Source organism: Chelmon rostratus, chromosome 22 (assembly GCF_017976325.1).
Source record: "Chelmon rostratus isolate fCheRos1 chromosome 22, fCheRos1.pri, whole genome shotgun sequence".
Taxonomy (NCBI): domain Eukaryota; kingdom Metazoa; phylum Chordata; class Actinopteri; order Chaetodontiformes; family Chaetodontidae; genus Chelmon; species Chelmon rostratus.
The window spans coordinates 11277071-11295823 of NC_055679.1; the positions used below are offsets into that span (position 1 = coordinate 11277071).

The window sequence follows — 18753 nt, forward strand, 5'->3', positions numbered from 1 at the left end:
AGAGTTCAGTGATTCCTGTAGCCATTACAATGACTGCATGGAGGTTAGGGTCCACAGTTTTAACAATCATCAAGTACCTTTGCAGATGCAATATTTCAGGAGGTGGTCATGGATTTGAACTGACACGACCGATTTAAAATATAGAAAGCAAAAGAACAATCATTGTGACAAGTAAATCAATCGAAAATAAATAAATACAAATCAACACAAAAGAGGATCGTTAGATTCAAACAATACAGGGAGGTAATATGGACCACCTGGACAGTTGTTCGCTAATCTGTTCATGTCAGTGTTTTAGTAATTTGGACTTTGGTTGCATCATACAGAGAACAATGTTAGTCTTTAAAACTCATTTCATTTATATTCCTTTGTTTTGGAGTACAAATGGACCAAACAGCAATATGTTGCTTCCTGATGAAACACTGTTCTTTCATGTCCATGCATTGTATTTGCTTTAATTCAATGACTGGTCTGGCCTTATAATCCAGGGGGGATTTTAGGACATATACTTACTTACTGAAACATACTTTTAAGCCAGTGCTGATTTGCTGAAATGATCATCTTAAATATCACAAACTAAAAGCTCTGTATCACAAAGTGTGGACAATCACAGTAGATTTCAACAAAATGCAAGACATGGACAAGATGGGTGGCGGATTAAGAGAAAAAAATGTGTTTCACTGCATAATGACAAAATTAATGTTATGGTGCACATTCCATATTTCACAAATGGTATATGAATTTATTCCTGATGTATTCAAAAGCTCATCTACGGTGTTAGCAACAAATACAAAAACAGTTGTGGGACATAGGAGCAACTAAGTGTCACTTGAAATGGCAAATCTTTTAACAAGTGGAATTAATTGAAGATTGACCAAATCCACTGAACCTGTAATTCACCTGGATTAGTAAATCTAAGCATGAATATATTCCACATGAACATAACAAAGACTTCTAAAAATATTCGGATTGGGAACGCTCTTGGTGAAGGTCATTAAATGCGATCACACGCAACAACCAGAAACCACTTTGTGAACAGTATTGTGTACTTTTGGTGCACGGTGTGTTATCTAATGTGCATGTGCATGTGGACCTTCAACACATCAACCCATGCATGCACACTAACAAAAAATTACATTCATTGAATATGTCTTACCTTGTAAATGTTTCATCCATTTGAATAATAACAAAATAAAATAAAAAAAGACCAACAGGGTTCTATTTTCTAAAACATAAGGCTGCTTGCTACTACAGCTAAAAATATTCTCTAAATGTAGAGAAATTCAATATGAAAAACAGCTTGCAGTCCAAAATATACATTTAATATAAATGAGCTAAACATGTAGAGGAATTCACCAAATGCATCGAGTACCTCAGTAAACATTTTTTATTACAACACCATCTAGTTTTTAATCAAAAGCAGAAAGACATTTACAAACATACTAACCATGAACAGAATAAATGAGAATGAGAGGGAGGGGTGGGGAGAAAACATCAAATATGCACCCTATAAAAACAGATCTCTAAACTGAATGTACACAGAACAGCGAGCCAAGGAAAAATAAAAAATAGGATGTAACATTTGTGTCTTCTAGTCAGGGATTGTGTGGGCTACTTTATTGTTTCTTTGCGAAAAAAGCATCACGCGTAGTCATCTTCATGTCAAATAAAAGATCATAAAAATAAAAGAGCTGTTTGGAAAGTTTCTTTTCTTTCATCTTTAGTTACCATGGGTATAGATGTTTAGAGAACATAGCCTTACACAGGTCAGGGTCTTCCATCCACTGCTCTTAGTCAGGCAGACAAGATGAAAAGACAGAGAGAAGGATGGGTGGAGACGGAGAGGAGAGGAGAGATGGAGGGGTGGAGGAATAGGTGGTGGTTGTAATCCTGTCCGGTCATGCAGGGTGGGGAGGTGGTGGCGCACTGAAATTCGTCCTCCCTTTCCTTCCATCCATCCTTGATCCTCGTTAGCTGAAAGGTGTCAAAACGAAGGGTGGAGTTTGGTTTCGAGGCAGCCCAACAGTGAACACTTTCCCCCTTCCCTCACCGTTAAACCTCTATAGACTACACAAACATGGCGCACACCAGGGCTGGATTCAATTCACCATTCACTTTGAGCCACAAGGTTGGGAGTCCAGTCCACTTAATGAACATTTTTGCAGACAAGGGGTGTGTGGTCAGGAATTCAAAAGTCTCTGTAAGTGAGGCATGTAAATGGCAGAATTCTCTATTAGGGGAATTAACTTGCTTCTCTGAATGCTCAGTTGCCTGTGTATTGCCTCCAGCCCCGGCACAGACACAGTGAATCATGTCATGCAAACTTTAACAGGAAAGAAGCAAATTTGAAATCTATCAGTCTGTACACACATCAGAAAATATAACAGTATTGAGTCAAGTCGATGCCTAAATGCGATTTATCACTGTTAGGTTTGAAACTGTTTATGTGCGTGTGAAGTAAATTCCCACATAAATGCTTGCACCTTACATGTAGCTCTTTTGACAGACAAGAATTGACATCCATATTGACATATTGAAATGTATATTCAAAGACTCAGGACAGTGAAGTTGGACATTTTTGTTACATAATTATCTACAGCGTACACTGAATTCAAAATTCAGGGATGGACACGAGGGAAAATATTTATAGAATCCAAAGGCAAAGCTTTGCTGGGTTGAACTAGACTCATCTTCTAATTGTGGAAATCTTAAATTAATCCCTAAGTCATACAGTGTGCACCTGGCTAGTTCTGCACTAAATGTAGCATCTATATATTTGAGGAACGAAAAATTACATGTTACACTGTGCTGTTAAGACAGGATGACCATATCTATCACCGGAAATCAACCTATCAATGTGAGGGGTGCAAACTACTGGAATGCAAATGTCCAATCAACAGTGGTTTTCTATAAGACTTGCCTTCTCCCCTTTCTGTGATTTGTTAAATATAAGATAATAATAAAACTTCTACGATTGTTATTATTGAAGATATGGGTCATTGGTAATTTCATTTTAACAAACTGACTAAAAATCAAAAGATTTTTTTTCCTGTGTTCACCAATTCTTGCAACCATAGCAAAATGGACCCTATGTTTGTCATTCATACTGTTCCTTCTAACCAACTGTTAATGGTAGATACAGAGCTAAAAACTAAGTGACACCTTTAACCACTGTGACACATATCACAGAAACAGTGCATGATTGGCTGCAACACAACCAATTTTTCAGGAAATTGACCAATAGAGGAGTAAAAGACACAGAAAGGACAAAAAAAGGGCCGTATGTCAAAACACAACAGTACGAAGAGAAAGGCACGAATCTGACTCTTGCACAACAAGTGATAATTTGCCACAATTCCAGTGACTTTTTTCTTTTCTTTTTTGTAACAGTTTTTTTTTTTTTTTGTAAAAAAAATGTGATTTAGTACACCCTTTTCTGGTCTTATTAGAATCATGCCAGTGAATAAGCTGCAGTATTTAATACTTATAATTAAGACAAAGTCCAGCATGCAAGGTACAGGAAAGGTAACCTCTTCATCATAATTATAAATTGAGGCAGCAATTGTCAATTAGTCAACTATGGTCAAGCACCTCTTAACAGGGATGTTAAATTCTGATACAGAGAGGAATTTCAAATTTGCTAAGTATTCCTATTGACCTTTAACCAAATTTAAGCCTTGATAGCACGAGGTTCTGCTTTACAGGGTGAGTTTACAGGGTGATTTAGAACTGATATCTGCACCAAAAAAGGCCTTACTGACAGGCATGTCATAGGAGAACAGATGGCTTTACATGGTAGAAAAGATTCAAATGCATATTGAAACTGCATATTTTACTGCAAATGCTGTAGAAGGGATTTTGTTTTACATGGTGCACGGCTACAGATTAACACAGTTCGGCTGACAAGAACAATATTTTACACAACACAGTGGTCAAATGGCAATCCCTGTCACTCATTATTTATGGGGACTATAACACCAATACAAGTGGGAATGGGCATGACTGAACGTTTGTCAGTTGTCAAATTACATCCATATATCACACTAACAAATCTTTTGCCATATTATAAAATATGCCATATACGAGTCAAACCAGGGTCAAGCAGTCCATGAAATACTCTCAGATCTCTAACTTGTTCATCTGCAGTAAAGCCCTCGACAAACCAGCCTGAGATGATACTTACCATTTTAAAAATCATGCTTTTTGCAGATTACATTTGGACATTGTGGTAAGCCTGTGGGTGTCACCTTGTCATTAATCACCATGTCTTTAGAAAGGTTTGTTGAATAAGATTTACACTTTTTACAATTCTACTCACAACACAGTCAAACTAAACAAAATTAAAAAATTACAAATGTCTTCAATCACTTTAACTGAGCCAAATGAAGTGAAAACTGTAACTTGTGCCTTGTGCCGTCTTGAAGAGTCACATATGTTCAAGTATAAATCCTATTTCCTCCCTGTGGTTTAAATGAGCATGAATGCTAATCGCTGACCTGTAGCTTAACTCTGTTTGACCCTGGTTTAACATGAGCAAATAGTGTGCTTGGTTGAAAAAGGACATTAGGGCTGTGATCCCCAACACACAAATACACACCTACAGACAGACTGAAGAGATAGCATAAAAACGTAATTTCAGTGTACATTCCCCCATGGCAATATGAACAGATAAAACAGTGTTTAAGAATATCTGTGGACACAACAAATAGGTTTACTACTATCAAGAATATTAGCAAGTGACTACGTTTACATGCACAATACACTCTGGTTTCTGTCCTTATTCCGAAAAAGATAATATTCCTGCCAAGCTGTTTTCATGGCTAATGAAAGGTAATTACATGCAGCTGCACAGCCGACTAATGTATTACGTTTATTCAACCACTTTCTTATACAGGTCAGCATTGTGGTATTAGCACATATTCAAAAACCTGTTGATATCCAAGTCTTTTATGTTTAAAAGTAGGTGTATTTCTCCCTTCGGAATAAGGCTTAATTCGGAATATCCAAGTGGAATATGCTCTTTCTAATGACCTGTATCAAATTCAGAATATTGTCATGTTCGGAATAATAGTGGAAAATTATCGTGCATGTAAATGTAGTCTGTTTTCTCCTGATTACGATGCTCTAAAATAAACTGAATGTAAAGGCGGATTTTGCGCTTTAGTCATGTCATTTGTACTGTAAGAAACATTTGGGTAAAAATATACCCAACAACTGCATTTTTGGCATCTACATATTACCAAAAGTTATCAGGCCTTGTGCCCACTGGGGATCTCTTATGTAACAGAGATGACGTTTGTTTGAGGAAACAGCAGTCACTGCTGTGGCAATGCTTTTGAAATGCAGCCACTGAGAACAGCTGAGAATGTGCAAATTCTGTTCAAAAAATTAAAGGAAACTTTAAAAATATACTTTGCAAAATTTTTAAAAAAGTTAATTTTTGTAAAGAGGTTCCCAGTGGACACAAATTCTTAAGTTTCAGTAAAACCTTTTGTGTAGGACAGTTGGGTGGAACAGATATTGGATAAACTAAAAATGTAGCACAACTCTACACTATGTGTATCACATGTCAGATCACTGAGACAGTTACCAGGTTACATTCTGTTCGTTCATAGGTTTGCCTGCTGTAAGAATTCAGCATCTCCACAAGCAAAACCACCCCATTTAATACTTCTCAGTGTGAGAGAAATTAAGACACTTCTGAAGAAGTGCACATATAAATAATGTGTCAAATGTATGTAGCACATAAGTGCAACTAAACAAAGTGTAAAGAGTGTATGGTTGCAACGGTATGATATTTTTCATGGTCATATCCGTCTCAGAAAATATCATGGTTGTTAGAATTCAATATTTTTTATTAACACTATAGCTCGTAAAATTCAATACTTTGTGAAACTAATAGAGTTCAGTTTTCCTTTTAATAACACTAACATGGAAGAATATTTCTTTTAATAACACTAATACAGTTGAACTCAAAATTTTTTAATGGCACTAATGCAGTAGAATTCAATATTTTATTAATAACACTAATACATAAAATTCAATGTTTTGCATTAACAATACTTAAGCAGAATATTTTCAATAACAATAAAAAATATTTAAAAAAATAAAAAATACTGAAAAATAATTCCATATATTTTCAACACTACCATTGTAGAATTTCATACGTAGATAAGCAAATATACATTGCATGATCAGTTGCAACCGCTGAGTGCTCATTTAAAATTATGAGAGATATTATTTGGGGTGATGTGGAACTGTACAGAGATGCTGAAGGCTCCTTGTAGCCTGTTAAGACTCTGCTCGATAAGTAATGGGGAATAAGCAACACCTCGGACATCGTAGTGCTCTGGCAGCAAAGGACATCAGAACGACACAATACCGCTCAAACCAGATATTTCAACTGCAGTTCCAATACTTTACAAATTGTTGTTCAACATGCAAGTGGCGCAAGGCAACAAAGCATCTTCCCACAAAGATAACAACTTTTGAACTTTTGTGAGACCCTAAAATCGAGAATCCATGAAAAGCACCTGCGAGTCTGAGAAAATTAGCCTAAACAACATTTACCTCATACAATTTAGACAACACACAATAATGTGGATATTAGTTTTGTACAAGCTGGTGTCAAAAGGTTTCATATAAATTAATCTACTACCCATCCATAGCATGACTGAACATGACTAACAAAAGCTAGAAAAACACATAATGCTATGAGCCAAAATGCTCAGAAATTCTTGCATGATCGCCAACCCAGGATGACTTATCATTTAAAAAAAATCTGCAGCCTGAACGCATAATCATTTCAGTGTTCATGCAAGAGTCACACAAAAACCAAATATTGAAACGCAAATTTCTGCTGTGTATCAATGTCAAATAACAATTAGCATATAATCATGACATTTGCTGAATTGACATTATAAGAGTTTATTTATTGGGCACATTTCATAATATATTGAATATTATTGTCATTGTATTTCCTTCAGATTTCCTTGACTCAATCAAGCAGAAAATTAAATGATGGCCTGGTGAAAGGCACAAAACTTAAGATATGAAACACTGATTTTCTGAGCTTAGCTTCTGATTTCCCAATTTATAATTCCATGTTAACATGTAATTTACTCTTGCCAATAATCCTTATCAATTTGGATAATTGACAAATTGCAAATAATTCGATTCAAAGCCACTGATCAATCCAAGCAGAATATTCTTCCCACAAAAATGATGTGACGTTATGTGGACTAAGGGCACCAACATTTCGACATCACGCTAACATCTATTTTGCCGGAACATGTTGTCAAAAGGTGTCATTTTTTTTTCACTTCACCTCAGCATTTTAAAGTGAGGTACAATGGTTCAAACATGAGCAACACGAGGCTGCAAAACATTCAGTTTCAAAAAGTAAAATGTCAGGCAGTATTACTGACATGCAAATATGGCACAATCACATCGTCAAAGTTTTGTGTCCAAAAATCATCAGATAGACACGTTTTGATTGAAATTTTCACCTTCTCGTAATCATAACACGACAATGATATATATTCAACTTTTAAACTGAAATGGTAATATGTATACAACATTACTGTGAATGCAACATTTAACAAAGTGTAGATTTTTTTTTCTAAAAATACAATCCAATCTGAACAAACAGACCACACAAAATGCTAGATCTGGACTAAATACTGTAAAAAATACTTTGACATCTGAAACCAGTGAAGCCAATCAGTGAAGGAACTGTTATTACAAGCACACTGACAAACCAACTCAGCAGTCACAATACACTTCGATTAGCTGAAACTCACATGTAAAGAAATGGCGGCACTGAACCGTGATATTCAAGCCAGAAAAATTCCCAATATTTTTTGGTCCACTGGCCAGAGCTGCTGGTAAAACCAAAATTTTCTGAGCCAAACAGATGTTTAACAAAATGTGTATCTACAGTAGAGCTGGGTACTCAATTTTTATAACTTTATGGCACTAACCAAATTATAATACTCAAAAAATGCTTTCACCAAATTTTGATACCTAATGAGTAAATCTCATCAGAATCAGTGAGCCAATAAGCATGCAGCATGCTTGTAGTGTGACCTGGTCATTCTGGTGATTGGCTGTGTAACATAACATGTAGTAGGTGCATGTAAGGAAAAAAAAACATTACATGACACCTAGCTACAGGGCTTTTTTTTTTTTTTTAACCACCAGTTTTTGTCTGCACAGATAACCAAGCAAACTTTGTGCTGCTTGTTAGCTAGCCATTGCATCTAACTTGCATCTGCTCATAAGTGAGTCTTGTTCACCAAATGTTCTCCTCACCACAACGGTAGCCCAGGCTAGCTGCTCTTTAGCACAGCAAATGTAAGACGTCTCACTCGGCCACTATTTCTCAATGTCACAAAGGTCACTAGACCGTACATTTATATTTCTGCGTATTTGTATTTTTTAAATATAGTCCAATACTGTATAGATACTCGTCACATTTTAATTTTAGTGAAGAAACTAAAATGTTTGAGTAATCAAGGTTGACTGAAATATGCAGTGTAAAAAAATGTTTTCTCCAGCTGCTCCCAGGTGAGAAGTGAGTAACTGTCCCATATTATCTTATTTTTCTTGATTTTATGTAATTTGCGTTGAAAAAAGTGTAATTCGACAGACAGTGTCAAAGTCGAGGTATCTGGACTGAACATTATTTTAATACCCAGCTCTAATCTGCAGAGTCTCTGAACTGCCTAAAAGGCAAAGTAAATAACATTACCCACCACAGCCAAACAGCAGGTTGGTAGCGTATCTAAGTTCATTCGTTTTATTTTTGAAATTTGTCTGGCTGTCATTTTTTTTTTTGCAAATTACCAGCCTCAGAGGCATGTAGACCAAAAAGTAACAATGCATCCACAAAGTCCATTTCCAGTTACTGTCAGTGTATTTTATGATTTGGGGAGAACCACAGCACAGATACAACTCTTACAAACCTCCGTGTAAAGCAGCATGGGGAAAATATTAAGTGTGTATCACACACATTATTTGACAGACCAAATAGACAAAAACGGGACTGTTATCACTAATTATGAATTTTTTAGGAAACCAAACTTACCTTACACCTACCTGAAGCCAACGGATTGAGTTTTAAAAGTCTTTTCCTTGTTTACCTCGTCTCTCCTTCCTCAATTATTATTTTACATGAACACTTAATACATTCTATACCCCATTTGATGTTTAAAAGGTTTTGACACAATCAAAAGCCCTTTCTTTCCTATGCAGAATACAAAGACAACATTTCTTTGATACTGTTTTGAGTGATAATACACAACCACACCCTCTGTAGCCTGACAACAAATTTTAGTCGAGAGCCAAACTGAAGTCCCAAAGAAAAAGAGAGGAGGTGAGCAATCGAAGAAGACTTTGAAACTCAACACTGGAGTTTTCTTCCTCTGCCATGTGACTGGTTATTTGAGCCAGAACTAGACTGGCTCACTCAGGTTTAAGACAAATGCAGTGATGAAGAAGACAGAGCATATGACAGAAGCTAATTAAAATGGGAAATGTTGGACTCACCTCCCTTGTCATCTAGCGGTGTCGGTACTCCCTCTCCCTCTCTCTCTCACGGTCTCGATCGCGGTCCCTCTCGCGATGGCGGTCCCGCTCCCGGCTGCGTTCTCGGTAATAGTCTTCATGCCGGTCGCGACTGCGAGACTTGTGCCGTCTGCTCTTTTCTCTGGAACGGCTGTGGTCTCGTTCCCTGGAGCGCTCTCGCCTGGCAGATGCATAGAGGAGTATCACTGGACCGTGTACCAGGGTTTCAAGGTCTCAAACACTAGATCCTCTAGGGCCAATTCCCATTTGGAAGACATTATTTAGCTATATCATAATTACATTAAAATGTTGGCTAGAAAATACAAAAAAGCAGGCTTAACCATATCAAATGGGAGGCTAATAGTCAACACACATCTTCACATCACTCATCTCTTTCTCCATTAGGCTAGTTCCAAAACACTCTGACAAGACATCTTAAATATCTTTCTAGTAAAGACCGTAAAACAGCTTCAGTGTCACATTAAATGGCTACTTCACTAAATTAAGTCTTACCTGGAGGCTGAACCATAGCTCTTTGACTCAATGCCGTGAAGACAGTCCTGCAGCGAACTGATGAGGACCTTACAGCGGTCATCTGCTGACACTTTGGACTGCTTAATTAGACTGATGGCGGTCACCAAGGTCTCTATGGCGCTGCCATAGTCAGCTAAAGAGAGCACAAGGTTGCAAGTTTGCTTTAATTGGCTCCCAGTTTTTGTCTTATGATCACACCCACAATAAATTCATACTTGTATAGTATGTATCCTGTATTAGTGTGTACATTACCTGCACTGGCGTCAGACACTGCTCTGGATATGGCGCTGGAGGAGATGGCTCTGTTCCTGTTCATGATCTCCTCAAACTCTGCCTCGCTTAGAGGCGTCCGGGACGCCTCCATCTCCCTACAGACACACACAAACACACAAGGGTCATGGCATGTGCTATGTTAGTTAAAATAGACACTTATCTTTGCAACCAGTGCAAACTAGCTTCAACAAAGACACAGTTGCGAATGTAAATTATCAACTATTTGTTCCACCTCCATTCCTGCCTCCTGTTCTTACCGGCCTCCAGGACCGTAGTCCCCTCTCTCATATGGTGGCGGGCGTCCGTATGGGTCGTTTGGTCCAGGTGGCCCCCGGCTGTCGTTGGGGGGCATGCTGTTGTTGCCGGGTGGAGGGAAGAATGCAGGGTTGACATGGGGTGCTGGTGGTGGTCCACCCGGTGGGGGACCTGGCATGTGTGGAGGTGGCGCTAAAGCCATGGGAGGCCCAATGGGACCTGGGGGGCGAGGAGGGAAGGGTCCTGGGGGTGGCGGGCCCTGTTGAGGGGGTGGGGGACCAGGGGGAGGGCCATAACCTGGTGGAGGGGGGCCAGGGGGCAGGGGTCCCATTGGAGGCTGGCCAAACTGGCCAGGGAAGAGAACAGGGGGAGGAGGCCTGTCGCCGCGATTTGGAGGACCAGCGAGGGGAGGGGGGAGGCCCTGACCAGGAGGTGGAGGTCCTGGGGGACCAGGGGGACCAGGCGGACCAGGAGGGGGGCGTGGGGGACCCTGCATCCCACCTAAAAGAGAGCACAAGGGACAAAACAGAAGTGTATGAGACAACGTGAGATCTAGTGAACTCTTTTACTTTTGTCTACGTTATAGCAGGTAGAGCTCACCAACATTTTTGAGCATGATGGTGAAATGGCCAAGACCTGGACCGGTTTAAAACATAAAACACACTGCATCGGCCCATTAATTGATCTGATTTTAATATCCTGCAGTATCTTCCTTCAAATGTAGATTACCTGTAGGTACTTATTAAGGAAGTTTAAAGCAGGGACAATGACACAGACAGGTAAGGAAGAGGAAGCCATGGCTACAGGGAACAACGAATGTCAGAAGGCCACAAAAATAATGCTGCAAACGAAAACAGAAGGCAACAGAGCAGATCATGATACACTTGTAGCACTGTTTCAAGCAGGCGTTTTTAACCAGAGACCCTACATTAAGGGTTGGATACTTCCTCCTCAACGCGTAACTGAGAAGATGCACTGCTTTAAATTGGCAAAATACTGTAAATACTGCACTAAGAAAATAGATTATTCCATGCAAGGGCCACTCCTGAGATGTCATTTAAGGCAAATGGGGACTGCAAGGCTTTGTCATTAGGCATACTTTGCTTTAAATCTCGCACGCAACTGAATGACAGAATTTTATAGAAACCATTCACAGGGAAGTGTTTTCTTGACATTGAGCCATGACAACTCCTTCAAGGATTGAGGATCCAAAGAGGTAACAGAAGTACTGCATGCATTCTGACTGGATTTAATACAAGTTTCATTTTCTTTAGGCAGTATGAATGTGGAGCAGGCAGAATGCAGGATGGTCTCCATAAACGTCTTTGTGTTTCTGCCGCTTCAGTCTTTAAGGATGTTTTTTTTAACATATTTTGTGCGATTGTCAATTTTTGATCTAACCTGACCTCAAAAGAACAAAGCACACCTCTAAATCATGTGCTTCTAATGTTTTAGTGGCAACAGCATTAAAATATTACTCCGACCTTGTCAACAGTTCTTGATGGGAACTGTGTTCTGAGGGATTCAGAGAGTTTGCTGAGAAACTCTGCTGTTTTTAAAACAGTCAACTGGACCATTTCAGTGGCACAACTCCTACCAACAAACAGCTGAGGGTTAGGATAAAAAAGGCGATCGATCAAATCAATCGAGGTGTTTCACCTCTGCCACGCCAGCTCCCGTTCCTGCCCCCCGGCGGGAAGGGATTGAAACTCATATCCATCAGAGGGCCATCTTGGTGCCTAATCACATCTGGTCTCATCCCCGAGCCTAATGGGGAAGAAAGCAAACCAATCACAACTCTTCCCTTCAGAAACTTCCCTCTACTAACTTAAGGCCTGTCACAGCCCAGCAGCACGGGGCACCAGCCACTAAGCGAAAGAGATGTGAAAAGGGGGGGATGGAGGGAAAAAGACGCAAAAATGGAAAAGAGAGAAAAGCTGGCAACTCCATTCTCTCCCACTACGTGTGTAAGGTGGCCAATCCAAGATCTGCAAGGAGTTTAAGGTTGGTAGCTGGCCAAGAAAAGCTTTGAGCAAACTGCTTGTCGAGGAATGGTGTTGGAAGTTTCAGTGAGCAGAAAATTGCAGCCAGGGAGGGATTATTTGTTCAACTGGAGGTGAGGAGGGACAAAGGAAGAACAAACCAGATGGGGAGGGAAACATGCAAAGACATATCCCTGCCAGGAGAGATTTAATGGGTGAAAGCTCCCTCGCAAGAAACACACTACAACAGACTAGCCCTGGTTCCATGCGGGTGTGAGTAGTAGCAAAGCCTGGACTGTGCTAACAGCAGCACCGCCAGACAGAAAGCAGATTTCAATTAATGTAATTATAAGTTTTCAAGGCACTTGTCACGCTGTGATGTTTGTGTTCATTGTAAAAAGAAACCACCACATAAATGACAAAAGCTTGAAAACGTCAACATGAAATACAAAATATAAAGGCATCTTATAACAATACTGGATCTGGATCAGGAATCCACTGACCCGTAAAACCCCAACAAGTGATGAAGCACAAACGCCGCCGGCGGTGATTCCCAATAAACTGATCCACACATATGCATGTGATGGGCCTGACTGTGATTTATGATGTGTATGTATTCCTACGGCATCCATCCGAGACTTTGCTTCTACTGCTGAGACTGGAAAATCTTTGTTTCAGTGACAATGGAAATAAAATTCAGCGGGTTTGTCTGTGATTTCTCATCTTTTCTGCCATGCAACTCACCTTGAAACATTCAACAAGAGGCTGTGAGTTCATGTGAGTTCATTTAATTACTGATATTGTTTAAAATTAGACCTACTAGAGCATAAACAGTCCTTAAACTGGCAATGGACAATGTTTTTATTGACATTTATCAATGTCTTTAATTTATCATTATGAGGTAAATGACTGCACAATGTAAGGGCTATAGAATAAAAACACCATCAGCCTTTAGACTGGTTTTCTTTAAGGCTCACTTTCACTATCAAGTATCTGCCACCGGGTACGATCTTACAGGAAATTTAAAGCTGACTGGTGATCCAGTCCGACTAGCACCGTTTCTATCTGCTTTCATGTCTCCATTATAAGTTAAATGAATGAACTGCTCCTGTCCTCCACAATGACAGCAACCCCTGCTGAAATTACTTGTTTGTGTGAAGAAATACTAAAACTGTTATTCTCTCAAATGAAATTCTGACTATTTCACTGAGCCGCTTTAGCAAACATGCTTCTTTCTTCTCTCTCATTTTCAAAGTGGTGTTGATCATTTCTTGATGGGAATTTGGAAACAAATGCAAAGTATCCTGTGTTTTTGGAAGTTGCTGGCTCTGAGGAAAACGCGACGCAATCCTGTTGTCTTTGTGACAGCCACAGTAAATAAACAATGAACAACTAAAAGACACTGGGGAGGTGGTGAAAAGTTGTCTGTTTCCAAATTAATTCAAGCTACTTACTAACCTCTCCATCTGATTTCTGCCCCTTTGAAATTATCTTTTAACCGAGCGAATGGACAACAACTTTGTGGCTGTCCTACTGGCACTTGTTACCAAACTAACCAGGGAAGTGCGGTGGTGGCCCTCCAGGCCCAACGGGACCAGGGAAGCGGTCTCCTCCAGGGCCAGGTGGTCCAGGGAACCTGCCTCTGCCTCGTCCCATGGGGAAACCGCCACGAGGGCCGGCACCAGGGGGACCAGCTTTACCTTCCCCTGACATCTGGCCTGACTGAGTACCTGTGAAACGAGACAACAGTAAATCAGTGTTCCATTTAATATGCAATATATAATAAATGTGTTTGCTCTGCATGTACATTTACACATGACTGGATCAATAACTGAAGCAATACATGTGATGTGTCCTTGGGTGTGCATATGACTACATGAAATCCAAGTATCCATTTTCAGTAGACCAACTGATGTGTCAGAAAATTTGCAAATTTCTTCAAGACTACCTCTTTAAACCAGCATGATGACAAGCGTGCAAGACAATTACTGCTGAGTACATTTTAAAATATGCTGATACCAAGTGCCCTCTTGTCCTACTTACTTTTGCGTGATTGCATCTCAAACTGGCTGAGGGACTGTTTGTTGCATGGTGTGACGATAGGATTCTGACCATGGAGCTCCCTCTTTGACAGCAGCTCCATTAATTTCCTGGATGATGCCTCTGAGCCCACACACACCAGCGCAAACCTGTCAGATGAATGAAGAGGACATTCACAATCAGATTAATGCAAAAAAGAATTGAATGAAAATAAAATTGATCACTTTCATTTGTATTCCTATACTCTCTTGTGACACTGATTCCTTTCCATGACCTGTGTTTTTCATTATGTTGTATTACAGTTTTACAGATCCATCAATTGCTATAGCGATAATCCATAACACCCATAATACCCAATCCCACATAGGACTCCACTCACTAGACTCAATATGTACCAAGAAGTAATTAACATAACCTATAGCAGCCTGTGATTTAGTCTAATCATGTCACATGTAGATAATAAAGACCTCACCCCTTTGACTGGCCATTGGCTCTGTTTTCAAAGAATTTGATCTCCAGCACATCTGTGATACCTATCGACCGGATGGCTTCTGTCAGGTCCTCATCTGTCGTCCACTGCATAACAGACAGCATCATCAGTATATTTACACTGAACTGTTTAATAAGTATGTAATGTTTTACAACTTGCAGGTAAATGAATGGGTCTACACTTCGCACGGCACAAGAAAACCTTCTTTACCTTTGCCTTTACGTTAACAAAAATTCTGCTACTATTTATTAACTGCATCTTATTTCAGTACATTTCTTAACTTAGCCCAAACAGAATTCTCTGATACCCACCCATGTGAGGTTTCCTATGTACAGGGCAATCCTTTTGCCTGTGTAGGTGTACACCACGTTAGGTGGGGCACTCTTTCCTCCCTCTGTGCCACCTGGTGCAGGCAGTGTGTCCAGGTAGTCACGGTCTTCTGGAGCATCACCATTGTTGGCTGATGGGGATATTACATCATCATACAGGTCGATCTGCTCGTGGACTGGGTAGTCGGCCTCCTGTAACAGATCAGTCGAACGTGTGACGTTATGAGCAACACTGATTACACCAGCTTCATCTATGAGTGTGTGTGAGTCTGTGAAATTTAGTATCAAACTGCAAAAAGATGCAGTAATGTTTGGGTTTTTCAGTATATTCAGAACACATAGCAGCAGCATACTTCTGTGTTTTAATTTTCTTTGTAATATGAAATCCTGATGATTTGTCTAATGTACATTAAATGTCTTTCATTTGAGAAAATTTAGATTTTTATCCACAAGGCCACTTGCATCTATCACTTCAACAAAGCTAATTGTATGCAAAGTCAGAGGTCCAGTGTGTAGGATTTAGTGGCGTCTAGCTATGAGGTTGCAGGTTGGAACCAACTGAAAACTCCGACAGTGGTAGCTAAAAACGTGAAAGGTGCTTTCTACGGTCAGTGTTTGAAAGAAGCTCAATTCTCTTTTTCACATGAAAACACACGAATATCATACTCCATTACTGCCAATAGACTCCCAAAAATCCTACAAACTGGACCTTTAATGTTGATAGTGCAAGAAGTCATAGACATAAAAGCAAGAATTGTTTCTCAATTATGTACCAGTATTAATCTCTGTGTTTTGGTAGACAAGCAAAAAAAACAACAACATTTGATTAAACAACAACTGATAAATGCACATGTATAACTAACTTTGATTTACTGCTCACACAGATAGATTTTAAATGATTGGATTTGTCAAAACATCTTGTTTAGATTGCTTTAAATCCATTAGAGCTGGTATAATGCTTGTTTTTAAAAACACTGATTCACATATCAGATTACCTTAATACAGGTTAAACAGAATCTTTGTCAGTGTAACCCTGTGAACATATCTTGATTTTTTTTAAGTGCCTGGGGCAAGTGAACGCTTAAGTCATATTTTCCGTGCATTTAACAGGATGAGGTTGCAGACAATGCAGGTAGAACCGGTTATTGAGATAATCACAGTTGTGGTGTAGACGCATTAATAGCATTGCTGACACTACCACCTGTACTTCGGGAGTATGTACTCATTAAATACGTGATGTTTGGACGGCATGAACTGGCCACAGGCAGACTCCACAGGTTTTATCGACCCTTTTCCTGTCCAACGTAATCTCGTTGTATCTCTAAGTAATCCCGGTGAGGCTTGTACAAACTTTGGCCACATAAACTGACATTTTCTTAGTTTAATGGTACGCCGTGAAGCATAATTCAGTAACCCCCAGCCTTGCTGACCTCAGATTTAATCAACTTATCTAGCAGAAAAAGCTGCACGACTGCCTAACTACAAGCAGGAGCGGCAGCTGAATGCTTCCCGGGTGTGCACAGTAGGTTATCATAACGCGCACTTTAAGAGCTGTTTCGTCAACATGCTGGTGGAGACGTTTCTAAATTAACTACAACTACAATTTATCGGCCTCTCAGATCACTCGGATAGGGCCCTTTCGGGTTGTAAAGCAAAGGGGCGTGAGTGGAGGAAGAAAACAATCTACCCAGCAGACGCTTTAATGCTAATCAAGCTAACACTCAAAGCCAAGCAATTCGTGCCTCTCTCAAATACGTTTCCAATTCATACTAAACATGCTAACGGCATATCAGTTAATTTCGTTTCAACCTTATGGTTGCTTGCAGGGACTGACAGCGTAAGTGACTTAAACTGTAACTTATGTAACATGAGTAACGTTATCTGAAAAGGAGCTAACGCTAGCTAGCTAGCGCAGCTAAGTTTGTTTGGATTGCTTACCCGCCACAGGCGGCCAGGCCGAGGCCTGACACGGTTAATGCTGAACAATGCAAATGCGCTTATTTTTAGCATTTACCCCCCAAAAATAATCTACAGTTTCACATTGCATGCCATTTACCAGGTGCAGCACACGCCGTGTTAAATGTCGACAACAACACAGATGCAATATTTCGATCACGTAACTGTGGGCGAGGATGCAGGCTTGCAGCATGGTGAGACGGGGCCGCTAACGTTATGCCAGAGCTCATTTGACAAACAGCGCGCGCCACTCTTCGAACATAATAGCAACAAATGATTCCACAAACATACACAAAATAGCACAGTTAGTCTGACTGTGCTGAATGTGTGTTAAATACCTGGCTAAATTCCTCCTCTACGTCGGCGTAGATGTCGATGTGATCCACACCGTCCGCCATTTTCCTCTGGCCCGTCGCTGTCCGCTCGGCGGTGTAGAGCAACAGCGCACCTCAAACAATGAGACAGAGCGCGGAAACCAGCGCCCCCGCCGGTCAACTTTACGAACTACACACTGTACACATTGCAACAGTCAAACAAGCACACTATTAAGAGAAATAACTTAATTCTAGGCGCTATAGCCCAAATAAAGAGGCCCATTTTAGCCCGGAACAGAAAAATGATCACATGTTATTAAATTTCTCATCATTTGGAGGTAGATGGGTCAAATCTGGACTTCTCTCGTAGCAAGTAGGTCAAACCATTATGTTTGACATATTTCTAAATTTTGACTTGGCTACTGACATTTTTTTTAAAATACTTGCAAACCTTTAATCTGTTTTTTTCTTTTTCCTGACAGAAATGGCCTTTCATAACCTATATTCTCTACATCATATCAGAAAGATAAAGAGGATTATGTCAAATTAAAAGCAAAATGGAGTAGGTTTATTGTCATTGTCACTCTAATCCCACAGAATAGAGGGGATGATTTTCTCTAGGGTCACAGGGAGAATTTGTTTGTTGCGTTACCTCGCAGTACTTTGTGTTCCCTCTCAATGTTTCGCACTCTCTCACAATACATCCATCTGTGTCCATGCAGTTGTCCTGAGTACAGTTAGTGGTCACGAATGGAACAGACAGAACCCTGTAAGTTACCCTACTACTTCAAAGTTTCTACCTTCAGTTCACATTAAATGGGCTGGGTCCAAACCTTTCTGTTAGGGAGCCCAGATTAGGCAGCATCCCCTAGAAACTGTACTGGATGATGCTACAGGTGAATCATTTGTTACTTACATTTTACTGCAGCATCTGAAAATTGAATAAAACAGTCCTGATATACTTAATAATCGTTCCTAATTCCATCTGAAGGACAAAAAATCAGTCACAATTA

General features: G+C 39.9%; 1 protein-coding gene across 2 annotated transcripts; it reads right to left on the reverse strand.

Moving 5' to 3' along the window:
- Nucleotides 1–1369: 1369 nt before the first annotated feature.
- cpsf6 (cleavage and polyadenylation specific factor 6) lies at nucleotides 1370–17845 on the reverse strand. 2 transcript variants are annotated; one of them, XM_041963506.1, is made up of 11 exons: nucleotides 17765–17845; nucleotides 15453–15662; nucleotides 15124–15227; nucleotides 14655–14800; nucleotides 14168–14341; nucleotides 12289–12396; nucleotides 10632–11130; nucleotides 10354–10469; nucleotides 10081–10234; nucleotides 9550–9748; nucleotides 1370–1974 (listed from the first exon to the last, which is right to left on the reverse strand). In XM_041963506.1, exons 1-10 carry the CDS (start codon nucleotides 17822–17824, stop codon nucleotides 9562–9564), a joined length of 1758 nt encoding a protein of 585 aa, XP_041819440.1. In that variant the 5' UTR covers nucleotides 17825–17845; the 3' UTR covers nucleotides 1370–1974; nucleotides 9550–9561. The 2 variants fall into 2 exon arrangements, with proteins under 2 accessions (XP_041819440.1, XP_041819441.1); XM_041963507.1 differs by lacking the exon at nucleotides 12289–12396.
- Nucleotides 17846–18753: the final 908 nt, after the last annotated feature.